Source organism: Microtus oregoni, unplaced genomic scaffold (assembly GCF_018167655.1).
Source record: "Microtus oregoni isolate MIOR12 unplaced genomic scaffold, Mior012 000025F_ref0000491, whole genome shotgun sequence".
Classification (NCBI taxonomy): domain Eukaryota; kingdom Metazoa; phylum Chordata; class Mammalia; order Rodentia; family Cricetidae; genus Microtus; species Microtus oregoni.
In genome coordinates, this window is record NW_024543084.1 from 12,733,790 (window position 1) to 12,748,620 (window position 14,831).

General features: G+C 44.7%; 2 protein-coding genes across 3 annotated transcripts in view; one reads left to right on the plus strand and one right to left on the minus strand.

The window, feature by feature from the left end:
• Positions 1-14,831, plus strand: part of Ddx31 (DEAD-box helicase 31) — a 71,676-nt gene that overhangs the window by 24,326 nt on the left and 32,519 nt on the right. Inside the window, exons 14-16 of one of the 2 annotated variants that reach the window (XM_041674876.1) lie at positions 2,304-2,363; positions 12,022-12,072; positions 13,571-13,685. In XM_041674876.1, the coding sequence (XP_041530810.1) occupies positions 2,304-2,363; positions 12,022-12,072; positions 13,571-13,685 (226 nt within the window). Of the gene's footprint in view, positions 1-2,303; positions 2,364-12,021; positions 12,073-13,545; positions 13,686-14,831 lie in introns of both variants that reach the window. The other variant, XM_041674875.1, reaches the window with a different exon arrangement.
• On the minus strand, positions 8,906-9,827 carry LOC121462902 (60S ribosomal protein L15-like). Its single transcript, XM_041674877.1, has 2 exons — positions 9,425-9,827; positions 8,906-9,220 (listed from the first exon to the last, which is right to left on the minus strand). Exons 1-2 carry the CDS (start codon positions 9,799-9,801, stop codon positions 8,983-8,985), a joined length of 615 nt encoding a protein of 204 aa, XP_041530811.1. The 5' UTR covers positions 9,802-9,827; the 3' UTR covers positions 8,906-8,982.

A 14,831-nucleotide genomic window follows, 5' to 3' on the forward strand; every position in this document is an offset into this window, starting at 1 on the left:
TTCAATTCAATCCCAAACTAGCTTTGAACTCAGAGAAGTCCTCCTGCCTTAACTTCATAAGTATTGGGATTACAAATGTGAGTCAACCTTGACTTAGTAATTTTATATATTGTGTGTGAGTGTTGTTCATATAAATGTATGTGTTCTTGTGCAGACCATAAGTCACCTTGGGTGTGGTTCCTCAGAAGTCTTTATCTTGTCTTTTGATTAGGGTCTTTCATTGGAACCTAGGGCTCACCAGTTAGACTATACTGTCTGGTCAGCAAATTCCAGGTATCTGTCTGCCTGTCTACCTCAGTAGTGCTGGGGTTGCAAGTGGCTTTGGACATGGATATCAGGGGCCAAACCCAGGTCCTCCTGCATGTAAAGGAGTACTACTGAGCTATTTCTCAAGCCCAGTTTCTATAAATTTTAATTTTAGAAGGTTGCCCTCTAAGAAAATTGGTATTACTTTATTTCTCTAGAACACAGCTTCTTAAACTGCATGTATGAGGCTGTGAAAATACAGCAACACTAAACTCAGACGTAAGGTACTTCATGTGACTTCACTGCAGCATTGGTTTTGAACATGCAGTGTGTGCACTGTGCACATGCTACACAACACAAATGAAAGCTGCCCAAAACCCTCAGCTCAGATTGCTGTGTGGAGCTGCAGTGCTTATGCTGTGCATACAAAATCTTACTCTCATATAAAAACAGTGGTTTCAATTATGGAAAACAAAGCCTTGTAATATTTTCCTATCTTTATTTTTTAGCATGTAAGTACCAAACTAATACATCTTTAAATTGTGTTTTGTTAAAATGTTTGATTTTAGAAATTATATTTAAAGCCAGGTGGTGATGGCACATGCCTTTAATCCCAGCACTCAGGGAGGCAGAGGCAGGCAGATCTCTGTGAGTTCGAGGCCAGCCTGGTCGACAGAGTGAGTTCCAGTACAACCAGAGATACACAGAGAAACCCTGTCTCGAGAAACGAAAGGAAGGAAGGAAGGGAGGGAGGGAGGGAGGGAGGGAAGAAGATGTTTAAGTTGGCTTGGGTTTTATAGAAAATCATTAAGTGAATTTTGGCTTGAGATAATTTTCAGCAATTTCATGTGTGTGGCTGTGTGTGAGGGTGAGGGGCTGTTCCTCAGAAACCCTCTACCAGGTCTCTGCCAGGGTGCCCAGGTATCTACCTGTCTCCTCTTCCTTGACAAGTGTGTGCCGCAATACCCAGCTTTTGTTGAGGTTCATGGCGTGTGGTTTCTGGGGAACTGAACTCAAGTCCTCGGATTTGTAGGCAAGAAAGCACTTCTGTACTAAGGCTGAGCATGTGTTTGTCATTTTGTACTATGCGTTTCTGCAGCTGATATTCTCAACTCTGAAAAACAGCTGCCGGTGCTTTTTGTTCTGTAATCAGGTACTCAGCCAAGATGGAATTCTTAGCATATAAGCAAGCACTTCCAGCTCATTAGTGCTCAGATCTGTTTTAGTCTTGAATAAATGAAGTTGCATGCCTAGCAAAGAATGTTTTTTTTGGGGGGGGGGTTTGGTTGGTTGGTTTTGATTTGGTTTAGTTTGGTTTCTATTTCTTTGCTTCTTTTGAAATATGGTCACAATTTTTTTAGGTACGCATTCAGTTCCGAAGCTGCTTGAAACTCTGGTAGCTTGACCAGGCTAGCCTCAGGCTGGTAGTGCTTTACCTACCTCTGTCTTTGAAGTGTTGGGATTATGTGTATTTTCTACCACGCCTGGCCGAACAGTTTGTTTTTTAAATTAATTTTTTTCGGCTAAGCGTGGTGGCATACACCTTTATTGCCAACACTCCTGAGGCAGAGGCAGGTCTGGTTTACAGAGTGAGTTCCAGGATAGCTAGGGCTACTTAGTGAGATCCTGCCTCTAAATAAATCAATAAATATTTGTGTGGTACACTAGCAATAAATGTTTGATTTATGTATCGAATTTATTCACCTGGGGTTGCATAATTTCTAGATAAAAACTGGACTTGATTGGGGAAAGTTTTAAACTCTGCACTAATTTTTCTCTAAGAATATTTTAAATGGGGACCTTTGCTGGTGCTAGTATTTATGAATGAATGGCACTTAAGGCAGTGCCCCATTGATGCTGACAAGGCTCTGGTCTCAGGTTCAGTCATAAAATGCCTCTCTGAGATGTGAAGAAGCCCCTTCCTCTTTGCTGCTGAGCCTCTCTGTGCTAGGGAAAAAAAAAATAGAACAAAAGAAATTGGAGAATTTATATGAATTTAAACCCCCCTGTTAAGCATATATCTCAAAGAGTTTGTCCGGCTTTTCCTGTTCCTGTAGGAAAGAACTTCCGTATTTCACGAGTTCTCACGTTCCAGAACAGGAATCCTGCTCTGCACGGTAAGTGTCACTCTTCTATGTGTCAGGGTCAATTCCTGTGACAACAGTAGCTGTGATTATTTTGTTGTTTTGTTGCTGTTATTTGAGATAGGGTCTTACTATGTTGTCCTGGCTGGCCTCACAGAGATCTTCCTGTCTCTGCCCCTGAGTCCTAGGATTAAAGGTGTGTACTACCATGCCCAAAGATGGCTATAACTTTTGATCCCTTGACAGTTTGTCCTGTGTCCAACCCCCTGAAAACTGGTATACCTGGGCCCTAATGGTGGAGCTGGTTTCTCTGCACCTCTGGATTGCCACCTGGCTGTGCTACATGGTGTGGGCTGCCACTGTTGAGAAGACTTGGCAATTTGCTCACTAATAGTGGCAGCTGTTAGTCTGAAAAGGTGTGAATTTATCAACCAAAAACTTGTAAATTACAGCTATTGGGAGTAGTTGGAGCTGAGAAAGTCTTTGCACAACAAGGTGTCTATGCGTGCTTACCTTCTTAAAGAAAAGTCAAAGCGCCTGGCAGGGTCTGTCTGCTCTTGTCTGAGACTATCATTGTTCTAGGAGCCCAGTTCATTTGCTTCAGTCTGCAGCCCTGTCTTGTGGCCTCCAGCATATACCTTACCTTTCTTACTATGCATCACTAATGCTGTTTGAGATTGAAAACCCATGCCTTCCTTGTTCCATACCTCTCTAGGGATTCACTTTCTTAGCTGTTTGTTACTCCCTCCCAAGATTAAAATACTTTTTCTTCCTCTGCCAATTGAGTGACATAACTTATAAATGGCTATTGTAAAAACTCCCATATATACAATAAGAAAAGTGCACTGTGAACTTAGTAAATCTCGCAGGCCCGTGCTAAGTGGAAACAGTGACATTTAGCTATCTGAATGCCTCATTTACTGCAGTTACTTTTTAAGGAACTCCTATTCCATGTTCAATTCTAAAGTAATAGAGTCTTTTTTCTTTCAATATGCAGTTTGCAGGTAAGGTCAGCTTTGGTGGTAGAGTATATTTTCCCATCTACTATAAGGCCTACCCAAAACCTCACGCCAGTGCCATCATTTTCCTGTGGACATGGCAGAGTGCTCCTGCATACATTGTCAGACCTACATATGTTGTTTAATTTCTCTTAAATGGCTTGCCTCCCAGGGAAACCTGGGAGCAAATAACCTTTCTCTTTATGTCAGATGCTCATGCTTATTCTAAAAGCATCTTCAAATGTCTGAAGCAAAGAGTGAATCCAGATATGGTACTTAGTAAGGAAATGGACTGTGGCCCTTCTGCCTGCAGGAATGTTCTGAAGCTCTCACCACACTTCTTTGTTCACTGTCCAGGCCCATGTTGCAGTTCTCTGACGGTGTCATTCTGACCTCTGGCCTGGGGCCTTTCCCACTTACAGCTCTAGTTCCTTCGCATTAGGCTCTCTGATGTTCATATCTGCTACAGGTGCAGGATCGTAAGCTCTTTGAAGACAGGGCTGTTCTTGTTCTATCCCAGTGACAACACAACAGGAGCGTAGTAGGCACGTGGTGTTTATGCAGGAGCTGGGTAAGCAGATAGGCCTCAGAGACTGGTGGACCTTGCCTGTTTTTAGACAAACAGATGCAGTTTAATGTACTTGCTTATTTCAGAATAAGTTCTGAAAGGTGAACTTAAACATTGTCTCTGTTGAAACATAAAATAGGAACTTTTGTGATGGAATGAGAGTTAGGAGCCTTAAGGTCCTGGATATATCATGGAAAATGTTGAGGCCTCCCATATGTAAAAGATATGCTTTCCAGATCTGGGAAGCTGTAAGTCCTCAAAAGAAAAAGTCCAGGTACTGGAATGAAGCTCAGTGTTTTTTAGAGGCCCTACATGAAAGAAAAGGTCATACCCTTTGAAGGTAAATCTTCCTGGGGTCAAAAGCACATATGCACTTCCTGTTCTATCTGGCTATTGCCTGCAGCTCCTGCCCACCATGAGTGAAACAAATCCTTGTCCACATCTAATTACCTAAACATTTTGTTCATAGTGGTTGGCTTGTCTTTGTTGGTTCCAGCATATATACTGCAGTCTCAACTTTTCTCAGCTCTGCAAAGACTGGGTGAGGCTTACCTGTAAGCCACGATGCGATGCGACTAGGCTTCCATGATGATAGGTGGTGTATCCTCTGTGTTCCTGCTGTTGCTATTGTATTTGTTTGCTTTCTCTCAGCACTGTGTCTGTGAGCCATAGTGTATGTGAGCCACACTGGGATAGATGATGGTTGGGCTGGGGAAATAATGTCACTCTGCCTTCTTATAAGCAGCCTGTTGCTCGCCACGCTATCTGAACACTGCAGGAGCCTCCGTGGTGTTAATGAGGAATGAGGGCCATGTCAGAATGAGGCAGGTCGAGAACTGGTTTCTCTTGATAAAAGGAAATGTGTTCATTGTTGTGTGGGTCTTTTTCTCTTTATACCAAGCCTTTTACATTTTTTTTTTAGTAATTTTTATTTTTTTATGTTCACTGGTGTTTTGCCTGCATCTGTGTCTGTGTGACAGTGTCAGAAGCCCCAGAGCTAGAGTTACAGACAGGCATTAGCTGCATGTGGGGCTAGGAATGAACCCAGGCCTTCTGGAAGAGTAGTCGGTGCTCTTAACTGCTGAGCCACCTCTCCAGCCCTAAGATCCTTTTAATAAGGCAGAGAAGACTATATGGATGTCTTTATGAAAATAAGGAAGCTTTAGCATAACTACATTGTGTTTCTCACTGTTTGCAAGTTTCTCTACTCCATTTTTCTCTCCCTGCTAGTAGTGGTTACAGGTATGTAGGCTGTGTGTTCGCCTTAATTTTACTTGTCTTATAAGCTAGAACCTTTGTAATTTCATGCAGCTGAATACATACATGGCTCTTGTAGACTGGCTGTTTGGTAGAGTAGGGCTGTGGTGAGGGCAAGAATGGGGCTGAACTAAAGGAGAGTTGGGACAGAAGCATTCTGTGTGCAAGAGAAGTCTTAACTGAAGAGGAATGGATTGGGTGTGATGGTACACAGCTCCCTGTAATCGCAGAATTGGAGAAGTAGAAGCAGGAAGACCCAAACCTCAGCCTCAAACGTCCTGTCTCAAGTAAAACATCAATGAGGCAAGGAGTAAGGATGAGAAAGGATACTGAAACTTGGGGGCCTGTTTTCTGAATAGAATTGAGAAATTAAAGGAATTGGGCTCGGGACTTTGTTTTATCTACAGAGTATTTTTTTCTGCTGGTTCTTTGTTATAACTTGCCCAGAGCCGTGGCAGGGAGTACTGTCTTTAGATCCATGCAAGAAAATGCCACTGGGTACCCACAAAATGAAACTTCAGAGTCCGCTCTGGTTTTAAGGTCAGCACCAGGACTTTTCCTGGTGTGTTTGCTCTCCTTGGTTGTCCCTGGGCGAATGGAATGGAGTGTTGTGCTCAGAAAGGAGAGGCCTCTGATGCCTGAGTTGTTGGCTAAGCGCACCTAGGATGGATAGACTATGGGTATCCACCAGGTAGGTTTCCTACCTAAGAGCTTCATGTGAGTCCCTTGTGCTGCCCCTCCACTGGCTCATTGCTTTTGTTTTGTTTTCTCTGATTGAAACACTGCTGTCTGCAGTTCTTAATTTCCTCTCCTGGGAAATTTACTGTGCCAGCGGCCAAGAGACAAAGAAGCAAGGACTGTACGTGTCCCCAGACTGGGTTCAGAGCCCTGCATGAATGTGACTCTTACACTTCTGGTTGTGCTTTTCAGGGAAGTTTATCCTTAACACTTAGTTTCTGCACTGCTAATGGAAGGATCATTTGGAGATTGTTTGCTGTTTACTCAGTCACGCTAACTCATGTTGCCAGTTTTTTGGCGGCTCCAGCCAAGATCTCTCGCCTCTGACAGCTTCTGCACTCTCCCCTTCCTCCTCTGATTACGCAGCCCAATCTGTCACCCGGACAACGGGGGCCTGTACCCTGCTGATGGCTTTCCACACATGGCAATAATGACTTTTGGCAGGCCAGGAAGGCGTCAGAGGCGAGTTTGTGTGCCCCTTCTTAGAGAGAGGGAGGCTCCCTCTCCCTGTTAGTAAAAGCACTTTGTGAGGTTCTTGGGTAAATAAATGAGTCATTTTAATCCAACTGACAGGCTGGCACCTGAGCAAGCTGCCTTCCATCTGTACTCCTGGGTCTCATGGAGGCCGCCAGTTGTCAAGCCCAGGGCCTTCAAGGCTTCGTTGGTGAATGTCTTTCAGAGCTGACTTTAGTGATTCTTTTGCCCTAATTAGGTTAAAGGAATAAAATGAGGCTGTGATCAGGCTTAAGTTTTGAGAGCTGAGAGGACAGAACTGAAGCCTTTCCAGCAAGTCAATTTCTTACTGATCTGGTGTGAGTAGCTAACACCTTCCTAGAAGCTGGGGCCATTGTTGGCCATTGTTGACTGCTCTGAGGGCCGAGTAGGATGTGGTGAGGGAGAGTGGAGAAGTGTTAGAGTTGTCAGGGTTTCTTCATTATGAAATGCACACTTGGTTATAGTTGCTAGGATGGTTCCTGTATGCACTGTCTCATTTGTCCTTCATTAACAAGTAGTTCTTAGCCACAGTACATGTGGGTGACTTGGTGCAGCAGACTAACCATCTTCCCCAACCTGGCTGACTCCCAGTGCTGCCAGGCTGGTGCCAGTCCTCCCTGCTGTGGACGAGGTCTGACTCCTTTCTCTAGTGTTGGGAAGGGAATGCAGAAAGTGTCTGAATTAAACCTAGGTGTGAGAGGGATTGGCTGTTAGCAAGCTCTACACAGTGGAAGAAACAGCAGAGTCCAGCAGGGTGGTACATGCCTGCAGTCCAAGTTCGAGAGGCTGAGATGGGAGGAATGGAGTTCACATTCAGCCTGGGCTCCCTGGCAATACTGTCAGAGAGGGAAACTGCAGGTGGGTGACTGGGTGGAGTAGCAGCTGCTTGTGACCTTCAACGCTCATTGTTTCAGCATATTGCAGTTCAGTAAATTTCAGTCATTGTTTTAGGTTTTAGGTTGTTTTGTGTGCTGGGGAGCTCACTCAAGGCTTCACCCAACAGGAAGTGCCACACCGCTAAGCTGTATCTTCAACCCTATTGTAGAATTTAATCTCTTTCCTGGCTGAATTTACTAAGCTTGTTATGTGGGGTAGAGCTTGTGAGGGCCAGACATGGCCTCTCCAGGCTCAATTTCATCTAGATACTGCTATAGTTTTCTGTGTATGTCTATTCCAGCAGAGCATTAAACTTTCCACACAGCCTGTCTGAAAAACTCAGGTAGCCCCAACCCTGTGTCAGAGCACTGAGCATTCATCATTTCACACGAAGAGTTTGGGCAGAATGAAACACCATCAGTTTCCTCGGTGTTGACAGTGGTTAGTGCTGAGAGCTGTTTCTGCTCCCCTGTGCTTGTAGAACATTCTAGATTGTATTCTCACAAATATTGTAGATTGTGAGCTCCACAGCTTCAGACTCTCAAAGGATGCTGGGCTGACAGCATTAACTTCCATTTACAAACTTAGGAGTGCAGCCTGGTCCTGTTCAAGCATCTTGTTCAGTCCTTTCCTTGCTTCTTACAGAAACTACCACTGGCACTGCCAGATTAAGGAAATCTAGAGCTCTTGAGCAGGGATTGTGTTCATTGCTCACTTCTGAACTGGAAAGAAAAGCAGCCGTAGGATTTGGTTGATAAGAAAACGGTGTTTCTTTGATTCCCTCAGAGTTGCTCATGTGGTGCTGAGTAGAGGAGTAGAAGGCCTGCTGAAGTGTGGGAGACTGAGCTGCCGCTACATTTGCAAGTGTGCGATGTATGTGTCTCCTGTGTCTGTGTCCTCATATGGAAGGAAAAAGCAGATGTGTTAACGTTAGCAGCTGATGGATTAGAGAAAAGATGGACAAACCACTCACTCTTCTGTAGGTTTAAATTAAAGTTTTCTGTGTCAAATTTTCAGAAAAAAATGATAACACCTATTGTTTAAAAGAAACAAACACCATAGGAAAATACCAAGAGAAAAGTAAGAACCACCTTGAATTTCTCTGTCCAAAGAAGTTACTTTTTGTTGTTGTGTGAGACAAGATTTCACCTTGCGGTCCTGGCTTGCCTAGAACTTGCTATGAACATGCTGTGGCCTTTAGCTCAATGTCACACTCCTGCCTCCACCTCTGAACACTGGAATTACAGAATTATAGGTGTGAACCACCACACAGAGCTGTTGGCAGTTTTGAGTCCTTTCAGGGTACTCATCCATCTAATCTAGTTAATGGTTTTTGTTTTTATAATTTCTCACTGAAAGCCCCACCCCTAAATTTTTTGGGTGGGGCTATAGAAATCAGATTATTTGTTTTTTAGTTTTTTTTCCTGTGTGCTTGCAAGTGTGGGCATGACTGTGCCCATGTATGGGTGTTAGAAAACTGCTTCAGTCGGTCTTCTACCTTATTTGAGACAAGTACCCTATTGTTTGCCACTTATAGACATGCACTACTGTGCCTGGCTTTGCAAGGGTTCTGGGCATTCAAACTCAGGTCCTCATGCTTGCCTACCGAGTAGTCTCTCCAGCTTTATTCCTTCATGGTCTTGTTTTATTTTTTTTTTTTATTTTTTTTTGACAGTCCTAAATTGTTTATTGGGTATGAATTGTACAAACATTACGTATATTAGTGGTAACGGTGGAGCTGCAGAGTGTTGCGCCTTCTCCAGGCTGCACGGCGAGAGCCACCAATAGTGTGGTGGAACTTGTGGCCCTTTCCAAGGCCACGGCTCTTGCGGCCTGCAGACGTCAGCCCACGCATCTCTCTGTGCTTGTGGACCGGTTTGGTGATCCATTGGGTGTCAGGGTTTCTTCTGATAGCTTTATGGAATGGATCGATGAGGATAACCTCAAAAAATTTGTATGTGGGGGGCTGGAGAGATGGCTCAGAGGTTAAGAGCATTGCCTGCTCTTCCAAAGGTCCTGAGTTCAATTCCCGGCAACCACATGGTGGCTCACAACCATCTGTGATGAGGTCTGGTGCCCTCTTCTGGCCTTCACGCATACACACAGACAGAATATTGTATACATAATAAATCAATAAATATTTATAAAAAAAAAATTTGTATGTGGAATCTTCGCCAACCCAGTAAGAATTCAGGACTCTCAGAGCCCCACAGTGGCGTCCAGCTCTCTCCTCAGCAACAGACTGAAGGCTTCGGGCGAACTTTAGCTGGTTCACACCATGATGGACAGGCTTGCCGTAGGTCGCACCCTTGGGCACCAGGCGTTTGCGGCCACCACGGCGGACACGAATCCTGTATATGACGTAACCTTGCTTGGCCTTGTAGCCCAGCCTCCACGCTTTGTCGGGCCGGGTGGGACGGGGAGCCCGATGCAGCGCGGACAGCTGGCGGTACTGCCAGCAGCGGACCCTCAGCAGGAAGCGCATCACGTCCGACTGCTTCTTCCGCCACAGCTCCTGGATGTACTTGTACGCGCCCATCTTGGCTCACCTGATGGCCGCCTTCAGAGGAAAGGCCTTCATGGTCTTGTTTTAAAGTGCGCCTTTTTGGAGTTGGTTAGCATGTTCCCTGTCTCCCATATTTCTGCAAATTAATAATTGGTTCTAGACAGTTGATTGGATTTGGCCTCTAGGCTTTAGTCTTCGGCAAGAGTTAATTGTATACCACATTGGTTCCTATTGCATAAGAGCTAATCACATTCCTTCACAGTAGACACTCTAGTGTCCACTTTGTGTCTGTGACCCGTCTTCCTCCTGGTCTCCTCTTTCCTCTAAAGAGGAACACTTTTTTTTGAACGACTATGCTTGTGTTTCTTACACAAAAGCATATTATACGTACTCAAAGGTCTTTTAAAAACTCTCTAAGTTAGAATTTTCTTCTTTCCATCTTTTATTCAATCTGTTTCTTCATAGACAGTGCTGAATGAATAACCTCTGCTTACCTGGTATTGCCTTTTGGCAGCATCTCTGTAGAAGTGAAGCAAGTGTAGATGAGCTTTGTAAGTATGACCAGGCTCTCTACAATGAGAGTGTGTATGGTTCTGCATTCCCACCTCAGTGCTTGAGGGATTCAGCATCTCTTGCATGGTAAAATGTACTATTGGCAAATAAGGCCTTGCAAAAGGGAAGCAGGCTTGCATCTGAGGGTTATACCTCCCCCACATAGTTGTATCCTAGGCTTCAAACCTTGGGTGTTTTTCCTCCCCTCTGACAAATGGGGGTGATGGCTGCTTTAAGATTGGTGAAGGCAGGTTGATGAGATGGCTCAGCAGGTAAAGGAACTTGCCGTTAAGCTTGACAGCGTGATTTAAGTACTAGGAACCATACAGATGAGGAAAGAACCAGTACTGCAGATTTGTCTTCTGACCTCCCCACATGTGCAGTGGCATGCACCCTCTCCCCCAATAAATAAATTTAATATTTTTAATTAAAGTTGAAGTATTGTAGGTAAAATACTGAGCTCCACTTGGTGTCTTGGGTGCTGGTAAACTCTTGCTCTTACTGCTGGCCTTGTATGTGAAAGCTAAGTGTACATTACTGCTACAGACTGGGCAGTTCCATCTAGTCTCTGCCAGAATGGCAGAAGGATAGAGAAAGCTGAGAACTTGGGCTCAATGGGTGGTGACCAGTTGAAAGGGAAAATAAATTTCCATCTCTTTTATGGCTTCTCCGCTGTCCAGTCAAGTCTTTGAAGTGATGGGCAGGTTTGGAGTGTGTCCTAATCTTAAATCCCAGAAGTGACTGCAAACTACTTAATCTTTGCTGCTCTAAACCCAGCAGACAGCATCCTCAGTAAACACTGTGCCTTGAGAGGTACTCCAGAAGTATCCTAGCTGCTATATGACTGCTGTCACTCAGCATTACTAGACGTATAGGGTTGGGATAATGGTTCATGGATACATTGATCCTAAATGGCATTTTTCTAAATTATTTGAGAGATGGCTATTTATTTGAAACATGGTCTCTCATAGCCCAGGCTGACCTCACACTTGCTTTGTAGCTGAAGATGACCTTCAATTCCTGATCTCTTCCCTTCAATCTCAAGCGTTGGGATTACAGGTGTGTGCCATCAAAGCTATCCAGGATTTCAGAATTCTTACATGATCCATTGCCAGCTGCAATTTAAGGTCTTGGCTGATCCTGCATATTGTGTTATATGGGTTGTGAAAGTTGTCTTTCTCACCTCCAGGCCAGAATTTTTTTTTATATTATTTATTGGGTATGGGTGAGTTGCATGACCTGGTATATGTGTGGAAATCAGAGAGCAACGTGTGGGAATTGGGTCATCTCCTCCTACCATGTAGGTTTTAATGGTCAAATTCAGGTTGTTAAGCCCTCTAAACCATCTCAATAGCCCCTGATTCAGATTTTTTAATGATAGATGGATTTCAATGGGCCCTTAAGCCACCTGAAGTTGTATTCAGAAGCATGTTTGCATGCATGTGTGCCTCTGTGTGTGTGTGTGTGTGTGTGTGTGTGTGTTTACACCTTCAGAATTTGTATTATCAAGTATTAAAAGTTCAGAAACTCAGCAAGGCATGGTGACACATTGGTAAGGCTGAGGTAGGAGAATTACCTTAGCTTCAAGGCCAGCCTGGGCTAAAACATTCTAGGGCCATAGCACAGTAATCTGTCTCCAAAAGGGGCAGGGGAGGATGGACTCAGTTTTAAACCATAAACTATATCCTTTTTGTTTTAAAGGATGTTGCAGCTCGAGGCTTAGATCTTCCACAAGTCACCTGGATTGTTCAGGTAATCTAGTCTTTGAGGTGTTGTGAGTATATTAGCATGAGAAGATGCATTGTATGATCATTAGTACCCTCTTGTGTGTTGCCCTGGTAACCAGGAAGCAGCCAACCAGCCCTGTCTGTACAGTTCTAACATCTTTCCTTAGCCCAGCCCCTCTGCAACACTGCAGCAGAACAACCAGGGTGCATTCTCAGGAGAGGGTGGCAAACTCTCTGGCTTCCGGACTAATTTCTTGTAACAAACCGAAGTTTCAAGAGTTTGAAAATAACAGGAGTTACCCAGGCCCTTGGGAGGCTTCATTGTGTCCAGGAGGAGATGGCTCAGCTGTCCTGAGATTGGTGTCCATGTACATTGACCTGCAGGGAGCAATTAAGATCCTGACAGGATCTTACACAAACCTCCTGCCTTAGACACTTTGCTGCAGGGTACAGGTGTTAGCGCTGTGGTCTAGTGGGTTTTGTTTTGTTTTGTTTTTCTTTTCTTTTCATTAGTCTGCAGATTGGTATTTTTAAACCTGTCAGTCGGGGCCAAGGGACACGTGCCCTGTTTACATGACTCATGGTTTATTCACATTTTGTGGCTTGTCTTAGACTGCAAAATTTGATCTGCGCATCATAAGTTATCATGTTGGGACTGGAAGCATTGTGTCTCTTTCCTGCTGTCCACAGAATCAATGGGAGAGGGGGGTAGACAGGTGATTTTAGTGTGCCAGGAGCAGATTCTGATTATGGGAAACCTTTCATGAAGTATATTCACCTTGGTCTACTGATTTTCCATTTGTGTAGCAGGAGAGACAGACAGACAGACAGACAGAGAGAGAGAGAGAACTCTAAAGATGGTAAAGTTATTGCCAGAGATAGCAGGATGCCTGCCTGATTGTTCTGCTGAGTGGGAACTGTCCCTACCTTAGGTCAGGAACACACTCTCCGAGTAGACGCCTGCCCTGTCTGATCTTGACTATCTACTTCCCCGATTGGGACAGAATAGGGCTGCAGCTAGGTGGTTGGACTGCCCCTAGGGCCAGCAGCAAAAATGGTCTCTGCCAACACAGTGGTGGTGCCCTTCATTCTTAACGCCTCTTGTCCGCTATTCCTGCCTCCCAGCTGCTACGTCTACCAAGGAAGTAGGCCAAGGTCGTGTGGCCATCCCTGAGAAATTTATCCCACCTGCCTGCATTTCAGCTTGCACAGTCACTTCAGTGAAAAGATGCAAGTAAGAAAATGAAGAGACCTGTAAAATTCAAAAGAAGACACTCGATGAGACATGTCTTATTCATCTGAAACTTGGCCACTATTCACATTTTTATGTCAGAGCCTTGTTCCAGTGAAGCCAGGAGCTTCAGGGTTGAATGACGACTTCTGATTGTGTTAGAGTAGCCGTAGCCAGGGTACCTGGAGGCAGGTGAGGGGTATTACTCTCCCAATTAGTGGCAGTACCTTGATGTATGAGTGCCTTAATTTGTGTTGTCCTTTTTAGTACAGTGCTCCGTCTTCACCTGCAGAATACATTCACCGGATTGGAAGAACTGCCCGGATTGGCTGTCATGGGAGCAGCTTGCTCATTTTGGCTCCTTCGGAGGCAGAATATGTCAACTCGTTGGCTTCTCACAAAATCAAGTGAGTCAGAAACCTGAGCCGGGTTTTAGCTGATCTCACGTAATTAACTTTCTGTCGCTTTTTGAGTGGATGGGCCTTGTAAGCTGCTGAAGAGCCATTAACCCTTGTGATCCCTAAATGAGTTCTAGAATAGCCAGTGGCAAAAACTGAAACCCTCAGTACCATTCGCACCTGGCAGTTCCCATTGCAGTGCTAGTAAGGTATAGGGCGGTCTGTGCCCCTAGCTTTTCAGCTCTTCAGTAGGAGGCATGCCCTTACAGCCAACTTCTCCAAGGCCTCTTCATGCTCGGCTTTCATCCTTGAGCTTAGCACCTTTCAGCTTCAGTGCTGATTTGTCTTTAAAGGAATAATAATATTTTGCTCAGCACAGAGTTTTCTCCCTTCATGAAGGAGGGATCCTCAGAGCAGTCGGAATAAGGCAGCTGGCTGTGTATCTGCAGCCTCCATCTCATACCCCTGTGGGAAGCTCACAGGGAAATGATTGGCCCAGGCCACTTAAAGGGACTTGTCTGGCCTTCCATAAATCTCATCTTGTAAAGGCTTGCAGTTTTTGACACAGATCTGCTTTTAAGAATTTCTTCTACTCAGATGACAGGGTGATGAATACAAGTTTATTTGGAAGCCCTGGAAGAGCTGTGTGTCTGCCCAAGGTGGTAGAATATGATGCATGCCAAGCCCAGAAGCCTCATTGGCTGCTTAGGTGCTGCTTAGAACTGATGCTGTGGTGTGTGTGTGTGTGTGTGTGTGTGTGTGTGTGTGTGTGTCTGTGGGCGGCCGTGTGGTTCCTGTCTTTTCCTCTTTGACCAGCCATACGTTTCATGGAAGGACATTCTTCCCTGTACAAAGTTGTAAACAGTGCTAGAGACCTGGTCCGAGGATACCAGTACAACTGACCACAGACTTGCAGAGCTGTGTATGGCTGTCTCGCCAGCTCTCACCACATTTCCCAGTAGGCATGACCCTGTCTAGTGAGATTTCTCAGAATTTTCAAGATTGTTGGTGTGGGAATTTGTGTATAGGTAGGCACCTGTTCCTGGTGGTCATTCAAGTGGACCAAAATTAAGATAGCTTGGGTTTTCCTTCTATTTGCCTTGTTCCTCATCTTAACAGTCTGCCAAGTGAAAGAATGGTTTTGTTTCATGAAGG

Excerpts from the sequence above, each read along its gene's own strand:
- LOC121462902 (XM_041674877.1), bottom strand. The coding sequence starts at position 9,801 with ATGGGCGCGTACAAGTACATCCAGGAGCTGTGGCGGAAGAAGCAGTCG. Across the intron at positions 9,221-9,424 it reads TGGGTTGGCGAAGATTCCAC|ATACAAATTTTTTGAGGTTA; the intron begins ATACAAATTTTT and ends CCAGCCCCCCAC.